The sequence below is a fragment of the Alosa pseudoharengus genome, unplaced genomic scaffold (genome assembly GCF_046254945.1).
Source record: "Alosa pseudoharengus isolate Yale_2024_CS ecotype anadromous, Long Island Sound unplaced genomic scaffold, YU_APseudo_1.1 YU_APseudo_1.1_scf_5, whole genome shotgun sequence".
Taxonomy (NCBI): Eukaryota; Metazoa; Chordata; class Actinopteri; order Clupeiformes; family Clupeidae; genus Alosa; species Alosa pseudoharengus.
This window is the reverse complement of record NW_027468837.1, coordinates 25,383,175-25,398,174: the sequence shown is the minus strand read 5'-3', so window position 1 is coordinate 25,398,174 and position 15,000 is coordinate 25,383,175. Positions and strand designations below refer to the sequence as shown.

The following is a 15,000-nucleotide window of genomic DNA, read 5'->3' as shown; positions in this document are numbered from 1 at the left end:
GAGGGGGAGTTTCGTAGAGAAAAAGAATCAGGCTTGCCTGGTGTCCCTTTAATAAAGTAGGCTAACTTGCTTTGCTTTCATTTGAATCCCACTCAAGATACACAATAATTGCTTTATATTGTTAATGTGGACTCCTGGAAAGTTAAGAAATGCAAAATAATAGAATTTTAATCATGTGATAAAATATGTGATTAATGGTGATTAACTATAGAAATTCAGTGATTATAATTGTGATTAAAAAATGTTATCGTTTGACAGCACTAATAACAACTGCTGATCGATGCACTGATCATCTTCTTCTCTAATTCTGTACCCACAGAGGTCATACAAAAATAAACCCTTTTTGTCTCATTACTCGCCACTCAGATGATTTAATGCATCATGTCTCAGTCCTTAACTCAAACCCAAAAATGTCTCTAAGCCTGGTGCACGGGTAACTCAGACCTCTCACTCACACAGACTGTAATCTTGGCATCGTTGAAAGTGAGGGCCCTCTATACCCTTAATCAATTAAATAAAAGTGGATTGCATGAGTGAAAAACGATCCATTGCCGTGATGCTCATTTCTCCTCACTGTTTCTCCCATTTCTTCCCTTCCTTCCTCAGACCTTTCAGTAAGGCATGAAAACCATCTCTAAACCCCATCATGAAGGTCATCATCTGCAGCGCACAGCACTGAACCTTCCTCTTGCCTGCACCTGAACGCCCTCAACCACACACACACACACACACACACAACCACACACACACACACACACACACACACACACACATACACAAGCGTCTGCGGTGGAATAAATAAGCATGTGGGGCTGAGGGTTTGTGACCCCGTTCCTAGCAGCTTGGCGCATCCTCCCGGTGACCTGCTGGGTTTTGGGTTGGTGGGCCAGACGTTGATAGATGGTGGGCTTTAGGGGGAGAGGGGTGAACCCGTTCTGGGTCAAATGAGCACCGCAGGGAGATCAATTACACGCTTGCCTTCATGCGCATAGCCACACACATGCACATGTGCATACACACATATACACACACACACATGCAAAAACACACACACACACACACACACACACACACACACACACACACACACACACACACACACACACACACACACACACAGTAAGCACAAACACACACACCCACACACACAGTAAGCACAAGCATGCTCAAACACAAACACACACAAGTACACCCACTCTCTCTTTTCATTTCTCTCTCTCTCTCTCTTTCACACACACACACACACACACTGTATGCACAAGCATATACGGATACACAAATTCAACAAATGCACTCACATATACATTCACATCCACAAAACACACACACACAAACAAACAAACCCACAGATAAACCACACGGGAAAAGACAAACACAATCACTCATCTCATTAGTCAAGCATGATTGTCTTTTGTAAGAAGGCAGGTCAGCGTCTCCACTGAGACCGCGTAGGCACTTAAAACACGAGTGCTAGCTTAACCTCGCCCTGACAGAGAGACAAGCGCCGACTTCTTGCCTTGAGCCGCTAAACACCAACACACTACTACTACTACTGTAGTCCACAGTAGGCTACTTATTACCACACGCCAAAATGAAAACATTTATACCAACATGGAGTGAGACTAATCACGGTGTAACTCATCCATCTGCTGCTTCCGTAACTGGGCCGCAGGGACCTCATCTGAGGATGGTATGCCAGAGGAAAATGAGATGGATCGTTTCACATAATAATGCTGCGGTGGAGGAATTGAACATCATGTTAAGGGCAGGAGATGTTTGTCTTTTTTTCTCGTTTTGTTCTAAAAAAGGAGGAGTGGGGATGGGCGAGATGATAAAATGGACAGAATGTTCCGGAATAATACAAAAAAAACCTGTAGATTTGCTACTGTGGAACACTTTGCTCACAAATCAGTGTACTGACCTCAATGAATGAGTGCATGTTCATGTGCATGTGAGTTGTGTGTGTGTGTGTGTGTGTATGTGTGTGTGTGTGTGTGTTTGTGTGAGTGTGTGTGTTTGCGAGAGAGGGAGAGAGATGGAGGGCTCTATCTTCCACTCCAGCGCAATTGACTTTGCGCAAGTCGCTTTGTGGGCCGATCTTGGGCGCTGTTGCTATTTTACCGGCGGGATAATGACTGTTGTGACCGACGCAAATCTAAAATGGGGTGGTCTGTAGTAGCTACATTACTCATGAGTGTGGTTTAGGCGTAACGTGCAATGAACCAATCAGAGCGTCATCTCACATTCCCTTTAACAACAGGCACGCTTGTTCCATAGCAGATTGCTATTATGATGGCGGATTTGCCATGCGCAGCCAGGAACTGTTCACAGTGCTATAGTCAGTTGGGAACAGTTTGCTATTGATTTTTCCTCTTGACAAAATGTAATACAGAAATGTCACTTGTGTCACCGATGTTTTGGGATCACTCTCACTGAATCATGAGGTTATGAATGCATGGTGATATTTTTGCAATGTAATCTAACATTACCTCACTATAGACAATGCAGATCTTCTGTCAGATAAGCTCTCCTCTCCCGTCCTCTAATATTTCCTAAGTTATGTCATCAACACATCCGTGATTCGTGAAAATGTGTACGCTAGATTTATACCTTTTTTTTCACATCGGACACCACACTGATTTCCCTTGTGTAGCAATATTTGTCCTTGTAATTATGTATGGTTTGGAGAAGTGGGCCGGCGGGCCGACGGCCTCAGTGTCAGGAAGTATAACGAGTGTAACGAATTGCTTTACTGCATTCAAATACACATACACGCCAGGCACCGGCTAGAAAAAGGTAGCGATGGAGTTTCTCAGACATTCGTCATGACAGAGCCAGCGAAAAAGAAGCAAAAACCGAGAAAACAGTAAGGAAATTGCCAATACTGCATAGTTTACCTTTAAGGTAATTCACAAACTCAAGACTTCAAGGCCATCATGGATATAAAACGTTTTTTGAAAACAACGAAAGGATGGAGGGAACATAGCAAAGCTTGGAGTTATTTCAGATGGGCTACAACAAGGTAGGCAAAATTGTGGTGCTTGTCAAAACCTTAGCACAGCTGGAATAATGCTTATAGGCTGGTGTTAAAGCACACACGATGTTTAAAGCCATTAACAACGGTAAATTGGAACAAAACTAAAGGTAACTTTAGCCTTTATAGGGCTGTATAAAGTTGTCCAAATTAATAGGTCTTAATTAGGCGTTATTGTTGTAAAGATATTGCATGTAGATGTACTATATAGGCTACTAAATTTTTAGTTGACCAATGCACAAACAAAACCGAGAAACGGACAAATATTATCAAGGCTTTGAAAGTTTCCATCTGATAGCATCTGAATTTGCGCCACTGACTTTAGACCAGGAGGTTCCTGGTCTGTGGCGGAATTGTTTTCTGAAACTGCAAAATATCAACAGGGACCGTTTGCGCCGGAACACGCCCCCTCTTTTCGCTGAAATGCCCCCATGGGCGCACATGTACCTGTGGAGGGAAAATTTAAATATGCGCTGACTGCAAAATAGGAAAGAGAAAAGCGCGAGTATATAAAGTCAATGCGCTGGAGTGCAAGATAGAGCCCGGAGAGTGAAAGAACATTAGCCTAATGCATTATATATACAAATGTTGTTATTCTGCTTTCTCTCCCAAGTTTTCACATTCAAATGGGCTTTACTTGCATGCCAAAAAGAGTCACCAGGGGAAAACACATTGGGATGCACACGAGACACAAAACAACACCCAGACAACAGCAAACTAAACACAACACACATGGCATGTCCATGCTAAAAGACGTGCTAATGGCCCACTGCTGACCGTCTATGACAGTTACAGGAATAGGGCTTAACTGCAAAACAGACGGAGGAGAAGGTGCACAAATAGGTTCAAATGGCCTGTTTACACCAAAGAGAACAATAGTGCGACAGACAGAAGGATATGGAAAGGGTGTGTGTGTGTGTGTGTGTGTGTGTGTGTGTGTGTGTGTGTGTGTGTGTGTGTGTGTGTGTGTGTGTGTGTGTGTGTGTGTGTGTGTGTGTGTGTGTGTGTGTGTATGTGTGTGACTGTGTGTGTGTGTGTGTGTGTGTGTGTGTGTGTGTGTGTGTGTGTATGTACGTGTGTGTGCTTATGTGTGTGACTGTGTGTGTGTGTGTGTGTGTGTATGTGTGTGTGTGTGTGTGTGTGTGTGTTGGGGGGGGGGGGGGTGTGGGTGGGTGTGTCTGTGTGAGAAAAATAGAAAGAGAGTGAGAGAGAAAAAGCAGACAGACACAAAGATAGATGAGATAGATGTGACAGAAAGTGATAGAGAAAGAGAGAGTGAGAAATAGGAGAATGCTAAGAAGGTGGAGGGCACACGAGGACACTGCATTTTCTCCCCATATATACATACACTATATACGCTGTGTTTTCTTTTCAGGAAAGGTCTGCCTGCCAATCAAGCCCTGACCGATGTAATTACACAGCCAGTAGGCCTACCAATCTCTATTACATATGGGTTCTCACCTATCAAATAGAGACCACCTTAACTCAGAGCACGCACTTACATCCAGACACACTCAAATAATAATAAGTTATATAAGTTTAATAATAAATAAACACACACACACACACACACACACACACACACACACAGACACACAGACACACACAAACACACACAAGATGGATTATAAACAGCCACACAGCTGCACACATACGCTCACACACTCACAGCATGGTCAGCCATCTCGAGCGTGTGCCAATCAATACCCTAATCAGCTGAAGCAGGCTGGACACAGTGGCCAGACGACTGGCCGCAAGTCACCGCACCGCCTGACAGCAACAGCAACACCCACAGCACCCACACCCAGGAGTGAGAAGCCACAGCAGCCCCTCACAGCCTCCCACACAAGGGGAACACAGCCTGGCCCCTGGGTCCCAGAGCCACAGGGTGGACGCTCATAACGAGAATCTGCAGGCACAGAGCAGTGTGGTGAGCAGACCTTGGCTACCTGGGCAAACGGCAAGAGACGTGCTAGCAACAGATGTTAGCACTCATGGGATTTAGCCTAGCCACCTGGCTAGCATACCCGTTTCCGGCGCAGGACTAAGCAGGTTACACATGAAATCAAAGCTTTAGTATAAAATAAAGACCTGTACACAGCACATCACAACACACTGCCACTATATTGTATTAAATACATGGAGAGAGCATGCAAATTAGAGAAGATATAATCTACAGGGTGTACCCAGATAAACAGCAATATGGAGAATTGGAGTCATAAACAATAACTTACAACTAGAATGAGAAAGAGTGCATGAGAGAGAGAAAGAGAGAGGGGGAGAGAGAGAGAGAGAGAGAGAGAGAGAAAGCAGCAGAAAGCATTTGAGACACAGTGAGTAAGAGAAATGGCTCCCGCTTAGCTTGTTGAGCTGCCTGATCAAACTCGGGGCTGACACTCAGGGTGAAAGGGCAGGTGGAGGTGAGGTGGGGGTCGGGCACAGGGTCAGGGCACCCCGTGCAGAGGGCTAATTGGCATTCAGCGTCGCTCCAGCCGAAAGGTGGCAGTGCCAAGGCCACACGGTGTCGTCTCGGTCTGGGCTCATGGAACTCTCCAAAGCCTCTCCAGCCCTTAATTACCACATAAATATTCACATGACACCACAGGTACTGATGTGGAGTATTATGCCTGTGTGTGTGTGTGTGTGTGTGTGTGTGTCGGTATGAGTCACATGCCACAGAATATCCCACTCAATCACAGCTTGTATTTGTGGGAGAGAGAGATAGACGTGTGTGTGTGTTTGCTATGAGCATATCAGTGAATGTGAGTATGTGTGTGTGTGTGTGTGTGTGTGTTTGTGTGTGTGTGTGTGTGTGTGTGTGTGTGTGTGTGTGTGTGTGTGTGTGTATGCATGCGGGGGGTGTCTCTGTGTCTGTGCCAACATGTGTGTGAATGACATGTCTTACATATCCACCTGTGTGCACCATCTATTTGGGCAATATCTGTGTATCTCCGTGCACACCTGAATTCATGCACAGAGATTCACCCATTATCCCCATGGAAACAAACACCCCCCTCCCCCCTCTCTGTGAATGCTTTGCTGTATGGTGGCAGCGTAGCGGAGAGGCACCTGTCAGCATGCCCTGTGGCACTGGCCCTGACATTTGTGAACAGGTGTGATTAAACGACGCTCTCGCAGGTGCCATCCTCTCCTGAGCTGCCCGGGGCACCCGCTGTCTTATTGTGACAGGTGGGTGGCAGCCTCCATCACACACAGAAACACACACACACACACTCAGTGGAGTGCTATGACATGTCTCCGTGTGGAAGATGTCATTTGGGTGTTAAATGGACTGAAAACGAGGGTGCAATTAGAATGGCGCTTGTTGTTCATCTCTCTGTGTGTGTATGTGTGTGTGTGTGTGTTTGAATGTGTGTGTGTGTTTGTGGGGAGGTTTTGTTTGTGAAAATGACTGTTTGTTTTTGTGTTTGTGTCTGAAGTGTGTATTTGTAAGTGTTCTGTGTATGGGTGCGTGCGTCACTGAAAATGTTCATCTCTATGTGTTTCCTGTGTGGGTTTGAGTATGCCTGGATGCTTTAATGTATGTACACACACATGCGTGCACACGTGTGTGTGTGTGTGTGTTTGTATAGGGGTGTGTTCCACCGCCCTTGTTTTGCATCCAGATCACACACACAGGTGCGCCCCACTTCTCCCCACTGGGAGGAGGGCGGAGACTCTGAGAGATGCCCACACACACACACGCCATCTAGCTGATGAATGGGACTTGCAGGTGCAAACCTCCACCCTCCTGCGTGGAAGACATCAGGGCCAGCATCCATCCATCACTCCCAACCGGAGCACAGCCTTCACGCACCACAAACCACATGCAACACAACATAAAACAACAACAACAAAACAACAACAACAACAAAACAACAACAAAACAACAACAACAACAACAACAACAAAACAACAACAACAACAAAACAACAACAAAACAACAACAACAACAAAACAACAACAACAAAACAACAACAACAACAAAACAACAACAACAAAACAACAAAACAACAACAACAACAAAACAACAACAACAACAAAACAACAACAAAACAACAAAACAACAACAAAACAACAACAACAACAAAACAACAACAACAACAAAACAACAACAACAACAACAAAACAACAATGCCGCCACCGCCACCAAGACCTGAATCCAACCAGCAAACCCGTGATTTGCTTCCCCAACGTGCTCTCTTGCAGGAGGCCCTGACACTATTTTTGAGTGTGGAGGTGGAGGAGGGATGGAAAGAGGGTTCTGTTTGATGCTGACGGAGCTGTGACACACACTGGTTGGTTCTGTTTGATGCTGACGGAGCTGTGACACACGCTGGTTGGTGATGGTGTCTCTGATGGATGTGGCGGTGGGACATCTCTCAGGCATGTGTTCATGTTTTCATGCTTTCCCTGCAGTCTTAATGTGCCTTTAGAAGTGCCAGGTGTCTGACAGTGAGGTACACACTCACACGCACACACACGCATACATACGCACACACGCACACACACACATGCACACACGCACACACACACACTCACGACTGGGGAAGAGTTGATTAATGCTTTTCTGTACTTTTATACTACCACTTTTCACAAAATCCTCAACTAAGGACATTAACATGATGGTGGTATGCAAAAAAGGAAAGAGAAAGACGTGTGTGTGTGTGTGTGTGTGTGTGTGTGTGCGTATGTGTGTGTGGCAGGGGGTGGGGTGGAGGGGTGTATAGTTTGGTTGTGCAGGGATATCCATTTTTTTCCTGCACCTGGGCAGATTTTTCCTCCTCACTGAGAGTAAAGTGAGGTATCAGGTGGGTGGGAGACTAAACCAGTTCTGCTGACATCCAAACACCAGCTGGTGTAACACAGTGACCAAAAAACAAGACATACACATCAACCAAGAGAGTGAACACACCACAGCCTTCATGAAGTCAGCCTGAGAACAGCTGACCATAACACACTGACAGCTGCCATCAGGCTGATTAAAGCTGCTATAGCCTAATCAATGCTACCAGGACACCGTAGTCTCTTTCCACCTGTAGTGTGCACACTGAACTATTATCAAGCTGTGTCTCTCTGGAGGCAAAAGTCTTTATTTGCTGGGAAGGGAGCTCTGAGTAGTCCCACATACTGTATATCAGATCAGCTATTTTAGTGATAGCTATTAGAACACCAAGACAGCAAGCTTAAGTGTTCCAAAAACAGCATGGCTTCAAGCAGCTTCAAGGGGCAAAGCATCACCTAAAAAGTGAAGCAAATGACCTAGATAACCTAAATAACAGATGAAGGAGAGGGACATATCTCTTGACGGAAAAAGGAACAAGTTCAAGCCACAATTTTATAATACTTGTGAGGGCATTATGAACGAGTAAGGCGGGGATCACATCAGCCAGCGGCAAGCGGCAGCAGCAAACGTAACGCAAAGCTCAGACCATAATAAGTTTTATCTCGTTCCTAAGGAACACAACCGGTTTGTCAATTGAATACGCTCGCATTGCGCTTTGAAAGTTGAACCAAGTTCCATGCTCGGCTTGTTGCCAGCATTACGCCAGCGCTGCCACCGTTCCACTGCAGAACCATAGAGAACAATAGGAAACCTGCCGCTTGCCGTTGGCTAATGTGATCCCTGCCTAAGTATGCAAGTCTGTTCATTTCCTAGTGAGTGTATGGATACATTTCTGTCTTTGATTTTTGTTTTCAAATCGCGCTCGAGAGCAAGAAAAATCTATGAAGTGTTGCATTTAAAAAAAAAAAAATAGTTTCCCTTTGAAAAAGAGAGACAAAAACCCCAAAAACATCATGAAGATCAAATCTATCCGTCGAGCCCTTTTGCTCAAGTGGCCTCCACATTTGCTCAAACGGTAACTGGCAGAAGGGCTGGAACAGTCATGTCTCAACTTCACGGGACTCAAAGGCTTCGGCCGCGCAAGATTTCTCCAAAGCACCCCGTGCCTCAAATCCGGAGATACCCAGCACACTGCTGGCGACCAATTATTTAGCACGGACCCTTTTCAGACAAGCAGCGAGGAGTCCAGTGGGAGTCTGAACCTGCCAGTGTGAGGCTTGAATAGGGGCTCCGTGTTTAAGCAGAGGCCTCTTGTGACTGCGGGCGGCCGCAAATTAACTCGGGAAACCAACACGGCAAGAACAACAACGGCCCACAGCATATATTCTTTTTTTTCTTTTGCCCCTGCACGAGATCAGTGGGTGTTCCAAAAAGGAAGGAAGAAAAGAAAGGGGGAAAAAGAAATAAAGAAGAAAGCAAACAGAGAGATGAATGGATCAGATGAATGGAAAGCAGGAGGAAATACATTAAAGCAGAAAGGAACGAGGACTAAAAGGAAGAGAAGGAAAACCTGGTTTGGCCCAATGCCAATTGCAATATTATTAATATGCTATTACACTTCCAATGCCTACTACAATATAATTAATACGCTATTACACTTCCAATGCCTATTACAATATTATGAATATGCTATTACACTTCTTGCACAGAGCTTATTATCAGAGACTTTCTAATGAGGAGACACAGCACTCCAAAAATTCTCCATAGAAATGCATGGGGTTAGTTTGTAACCCCGCCCTTTCCGCGGCAAAAAAGTTGACATGTGAATACATTGTACCAATCATGTGGTGTGTTGTGAATACATCATGCCAATCATGTGTTGTGAATACATTGTACCAATCATGTGGTGTGTTGTGAATACATTGTGCCAATCATGTGTTGTGATCTCGCCGCTGGAGCAAGGTTGGTGTTGTGAAGCCTGGCGCACGCACCTTTCTGCCAAAATAGATGCCCGATAAGTGCCCAAAAAACATTACAATATGGCCGCCGAGTGGAGGGACTTGCCTAAAAGGACTTTGTTATTATTCACAGTGAACTGTCACATGACCAAAATGACCATGCAGAAATCAGTCTCACTCTCTGCCTTCATAACCAGACAATGTGGAGTATCTAAAGATAGATTCAGCTTCAGCACTGACACATACTCAGTACAGACACCCAGTACAGACATCCATCCCTTCCTGTGTTCTGTCCTTCTCATGTGGTGAGCATGTTTCCATTGTCTGTGTCTGTGGTTGTCATGACACTGACCTCCCTGTCCAGGCCCGCTGCCACGGTGACGATGTCTCCCGTGTCCCCGTTGATGGTGAACATGTGAGCGGCGCTGTGCGGCGTCTCCGACAGGATGCGGTACTGGATGATCCCGTTGGTCGTGGTGTCGTCGTCCGCATCGTGGGCGGTCACCCGCATGACAGGAGTACCTGCAGGCGGCAAAGTCAGTTAGAGCCAAAAAATGAACACACACACTATTTGCACACACATATGCACACTGACACCCACCCACCCACCCACACATACATACATACATACATACACACACAAACAGCCTGACCTCCTACGGAGGGAGGGTGGCTTGCACACACACACACACACACACACACACACACACACACACACACACACACACACACACACACACACACACACACACACACAAACAGTGGTGGCCTCGCTCTGGGATCCTCTTGTGTAGTGTTGTAGGGTTCATTAATGAGTATTATTGTGTGAACATGCATATGTGTGTGTGTGTGTGTGTATGTATGTGTGTGTGTGTGTGTGTGTGCTTAAGCAATCAAGCCAGCCATCCTCCCACCGTTCATTATAGTGGGTGCAGCTCAGGGGGTTCGGCCCAGGAGCCTGTGCATTTAATGGTCTGCTGCCTCGCACTGTTTGTCAAGGCACTGTGGGTAAACACAGCAATTTAAAGCCCCGCCGGTGGCTGCCAATGACAGAGAGACAGAAGGAGGGAGAGCGAGAGAGAGAGAGAGAGAGAGAGAGAGAGAGAGAGAGAGAGAGAGAGAGAGAGAGAGAGAAGGAGAGATAGAAGGAGAGGGGGGGGGCAATGGAGGTCCATCCGTGCCCTTTTACCCCCCAAAACATGATTATCGATTTGTTAGAGCTTGTCGGATTGCCACGCGACCGCGTCCGGGGCAATTAGGGAGGCCTTTTCCTCCAAAGTGGCGTTACTAGCTAGGAGACATCAGTCCGAGGCGCCAGGAGACGTCAGTCCTGAGGGCTTTTTTTTTTAATTTAGCCCCGGCAACGGGGGAAATGTCACTCCTCTGTCAGGACCCATTTAATTCAGCACCTCTGGGGGCTCACAGCAGTGGTTGTGGTGGGGATGGTGGGTGAAAGGGTTGTTGAGGTGTGTGAGGTGTGTGTGTGTGTGTGTGTGTGTGTGTGTGTGTGTGTGTGTGTGTGGGGGGGGGGGGGTTGGCAGGCTGGGGCCGGAGGGTGCGTCCTCTAGTGCCTCTGTGCGGCTCGTAATTGTGCGGGGAGAGAGGCATCATTCCCATGGCAACGCACGTCGAGGAGATAATTGTGGCGGAGAGTTCTATTTCAAACTTCATTAAATTTCAGCGCAGGATCTGTCACCTTAGCCGAGGAGAAAGAGAGAGAGACAGTGAGAGAGAGAGAACAAAAGATAGCATGCTAAGCGAAAGAGTGAAGGAGAGCAAGAGGAGGAGCGTGAGAGAAAACAATTACCCTCTCCCTCGATAGGGCTGCATCAATATTTGAACAACTGTTTAAAAAAGAAGGTGAGATATGGGGATTGTGTGTCAACTCTGTCACTTTCAATTTCAATAAGCAGAGGCCCTTAATAGGCTTAGGAACTGGACCTTTATATAGGGCTATGAGAGATGACCGCTACTGAAATGGTTAACCTCTTTGCCTATTAAAAGGCTCTTTAATTTGAAAACTAATTCAGGACTATAATTGGTTCCTGGTAAGAACTGCTGAAGCTAAAAATTCAAGCGTTCACTACCAGTAAAATAGCTTCCTAACACCTGCTGTCAATGTGATGTTTCAACTAGTGCTATAAACCGGTGAAATGTCACATGACTAGCCAAGCTAATTGTTCATGTGGAGAAACAATGAGAGAATAATAGACATTCTCTGAAAGTGACTGACAGCTAAAATAGACATGCAAAGAGAACCGCTAAGTAGGAGGGCTAGAGGAGCTTTGTAAAGGTAAACACTTATTCAAAGCATACCTACACTTTCAAATATAGCTTATGTGATTCAATGCTATGAAGCAGCAGATTCCTGTCCATAAAAACTGCTTGCCTTTCAATTCTTTTCTTAAATGTGTCATGACCTTTTCTACTAGGGGACACTGTGTGAAACCAAAGTTAGAGGCACCCCTTAGAGATGTTTCTACATGTATGACTGTGTGTGTGTATGTGTGTGTGTGTGTGTGTGTGTATGTGTGTGTGTGTGTGTGTGTGTGTGTGTGTGTGTGTGTGTGTGTGAGTGTGTGTGTGTGCACACATAAGGAGGAGAGGGGATTTGTTTGCACAAGTCTGGGGCAAGAAGAGTCCTTAGAGGACCATCACAAAGGCAAATCAGTTCGCCTCCTCCAAAAAGAAAAAGGGCCGGAAGCGTGTCGGACACTTTAAGTCCATTAAACTGATTGACCCATCGTCCGTCTTCCCTCTCCTGTGTGGAGACGTCAGGCCTTAATTAACCCCTCAGGCCAGGGTGGTGAGCAAGCTCTCTTAAATCTGTTAGGACACTCCACAGCAGAGAGAGGTAGAGAGAGAGAAAGAGGGAGAGAGAGGCAGAGAGAGAGGGAGAGAGGGAGAGAGAGGGGGGAGAGAGAGAGTGATGGGGAGAGGAAGATGGAGGGAGAATGAGGGAACGAGAGAGGGTGATAAAGAAGAGAAAAACCAAAATGTGGACAAGGAGGAAGAAAGTGATTGTGGAGAGAAGAAAGAAAGAAAGCTAGATAAATAAATGGATAAAGTGGAATGAAGAGGATAAAAGAGAGAGATGAGCGAACAGGAGATGAGGAGCTTTGAGTACCCCTCCTGCGAGATGACAAATTGTGTGTGAGCATTCGGCTGGAAGCTTCCATCCTCCCCCCTCATTCTGTCGCTCTTCCCCATTCATTTATTCTTTATGTTTTGGACCGTAAAGAAACACTCCTCTCCTCTCCTCTTTTCCTATTTCTGCAGTAGCAAACCCCAATGTAGAGACTGACTGACTGACTGAATGACTGTCTGCTGGCCTGTCTGACCGTAGAACAAACACACACTCCTGTCTCTCTCTGTCGCGCTCGTGACTAGCCCCACTCCATCGCTCCCCCGAGGAAGCACTCTCCGTCCTCACGCCTGCGTACTGGCCTCCGGTGCGTTGTGGGTATTCTAACGAGCTCGGCGCTGTAAGCCTGACTGAGCGTCGCTTTGTGCCCTCTCTCAATGCCTCCCCAGTGGGCCGTGCCGGCCTCTCGCCTCGCCCGGCCGTCTACGCTCGCACGCTCTCTCTCTCCCCGTCTCAGTTCGCTAATGCCCCAAGCTGATCGAATACTTTGGTCACGACGGATCAAATTTAATTGGCTGCTCCTCTCCTGAATAATAATAAAGAGTGGGATTAGTCAAAATTGGATTAGTAATTCACAATGTGCTGTAATGGCAAGATTACTTACATATGGAAACTCTATTTGATTTCACCAACATCCAACCACCCCACCCACCCCACTCCTATTCGTGTCTATGCTCTCTCCATGGTTCAGTATGCATGTGTGTGTGTGTGTGTGTGCAGAATATTCAGACCGAATGCTGATGATGGATTGGTTTGATAGCGCCGGGTTACGTCTGGGGACTGTGATAAGGACCGCTTCCCAGCGTGTCGTTTTGTCTGCGGATGTTTTCTGCATTGGGCCCCAGATGAGACAGATTTGTACGGATGTGTAAGCAGGGACTTCTGAGCGACTATGATATCACTGTCCGTCGGGCATAAGCTTCTTTCAGCTCCTTTAACTGATAAACACCCATCACCAACACACACCATTTTTTCTCTCTTCTGTGAGAGAGAAAAAAAGTCTCACACACATACACAGACACACACATACTTTTGCACATATGATTGAATCTCCTGATCAGTAAATAGAAAAGAAGGCCATGTTGCCATGACATTAATCGCTGGAGAGTGAGAGTAGGGGGAGGAGGTTCATCTTCATACTCCAGCTCTCAGGGATGACATTGATTTAGAGGCAGAGGAAAGGGAAAAAAAGTGCTAATATAAGATAAGATATACAAGATATATAAGATAATATATCTGCTGTGTGTGTGTGTGTGTGTGTGTGTGTGTGTGTGTGTGTGTTTGGGAAGGAGAGGCGACATACACACATCTTTACACACTCAAACAGATAGACGTTTGACAAGCATAACATACTGTACACATATTGATATTATTTGCTGCCATCTGTTTAAAACCCCAACATCAGACCTTAGCATAACTGTCAATGTTGGAACGATGCACTGCCTTCCTGCCTGTCTGCCTGTCTGCCTCCTGGCCTGATTGCAATTGTGTGCATATCAGCCTGAGCAAGTCGCTCTTAAATCTTTTTCTCACTTTCACAGATTTATGGTAATCATTATGCACGATGTATACACCCAATGTGTGTGTGTGTTGTGTGTGTGTGTGACTTCCATTTTGAGTGTGTTCTTGTGATGTGAGATGTAACAGCTGGATGGATGAACTTTTAGAAGCTACCACCTCTTTCTCTCACCTGTAATGGTTGATCACACATTATCTTGGTATCTTGGTACATCATGGTAATTGCTGTAATTGTGCCACCATAGCTATTATGGTTTCTATAGTTCATCATTATGGTAATAAGGTAAGCCTTCTTATTGTTACCACCACCTCCACCATAATCATAATGATGATGATGACGATGACGATCCCCATCAACAACAATCAGGTTAGCATTTCTGTCAATCATTACACTCACTCGTTGTCATTCATGTAATCCTCCACAGTGGCATTAACAAATGTCCTCTTCCTCCTATTCATCATCATTAACTATCCCACACAACATCATCATCATCATCATCATCACGATCACGTCCTCTCCCAGTGCCCACCTGGTTTGCTGCCCTCGGCCACAGAGCCG

At 45.9% G+C, this 15,000-nt stretch overlaps 1 protein-coding gene across 1 annotated transcript in view; it reads right to left on the bottom strand.

The window, feature by feature from the left end:
- cdh4 (cadherin 4, type 1, R-cadherin (retinal)) overlaps positions 1-15,000 on the bottom strand; it is an 84,565-nt gene that overhangs the window by 33,152 nt on the left and 36,413 nt on the right. The window contains exons 4-5 of the mRNA XM_076268279.1: positions 14,972-15,000; positions 10,131-10,300 (exon numbers count right to left, since the gene is read on the bottom strand). The exon at positions 14,972-15,000 is cut by the window's right edge and continues 116 nt beyond it. Coding sequence (XP_076124394.1) covers positions 10,131-10,300; positions 14,972-15,000 — 199 coding nt within the window. The remainder of the gene's footprint in view (positions 1-10,130; positions 10,301-14,971) is intronic.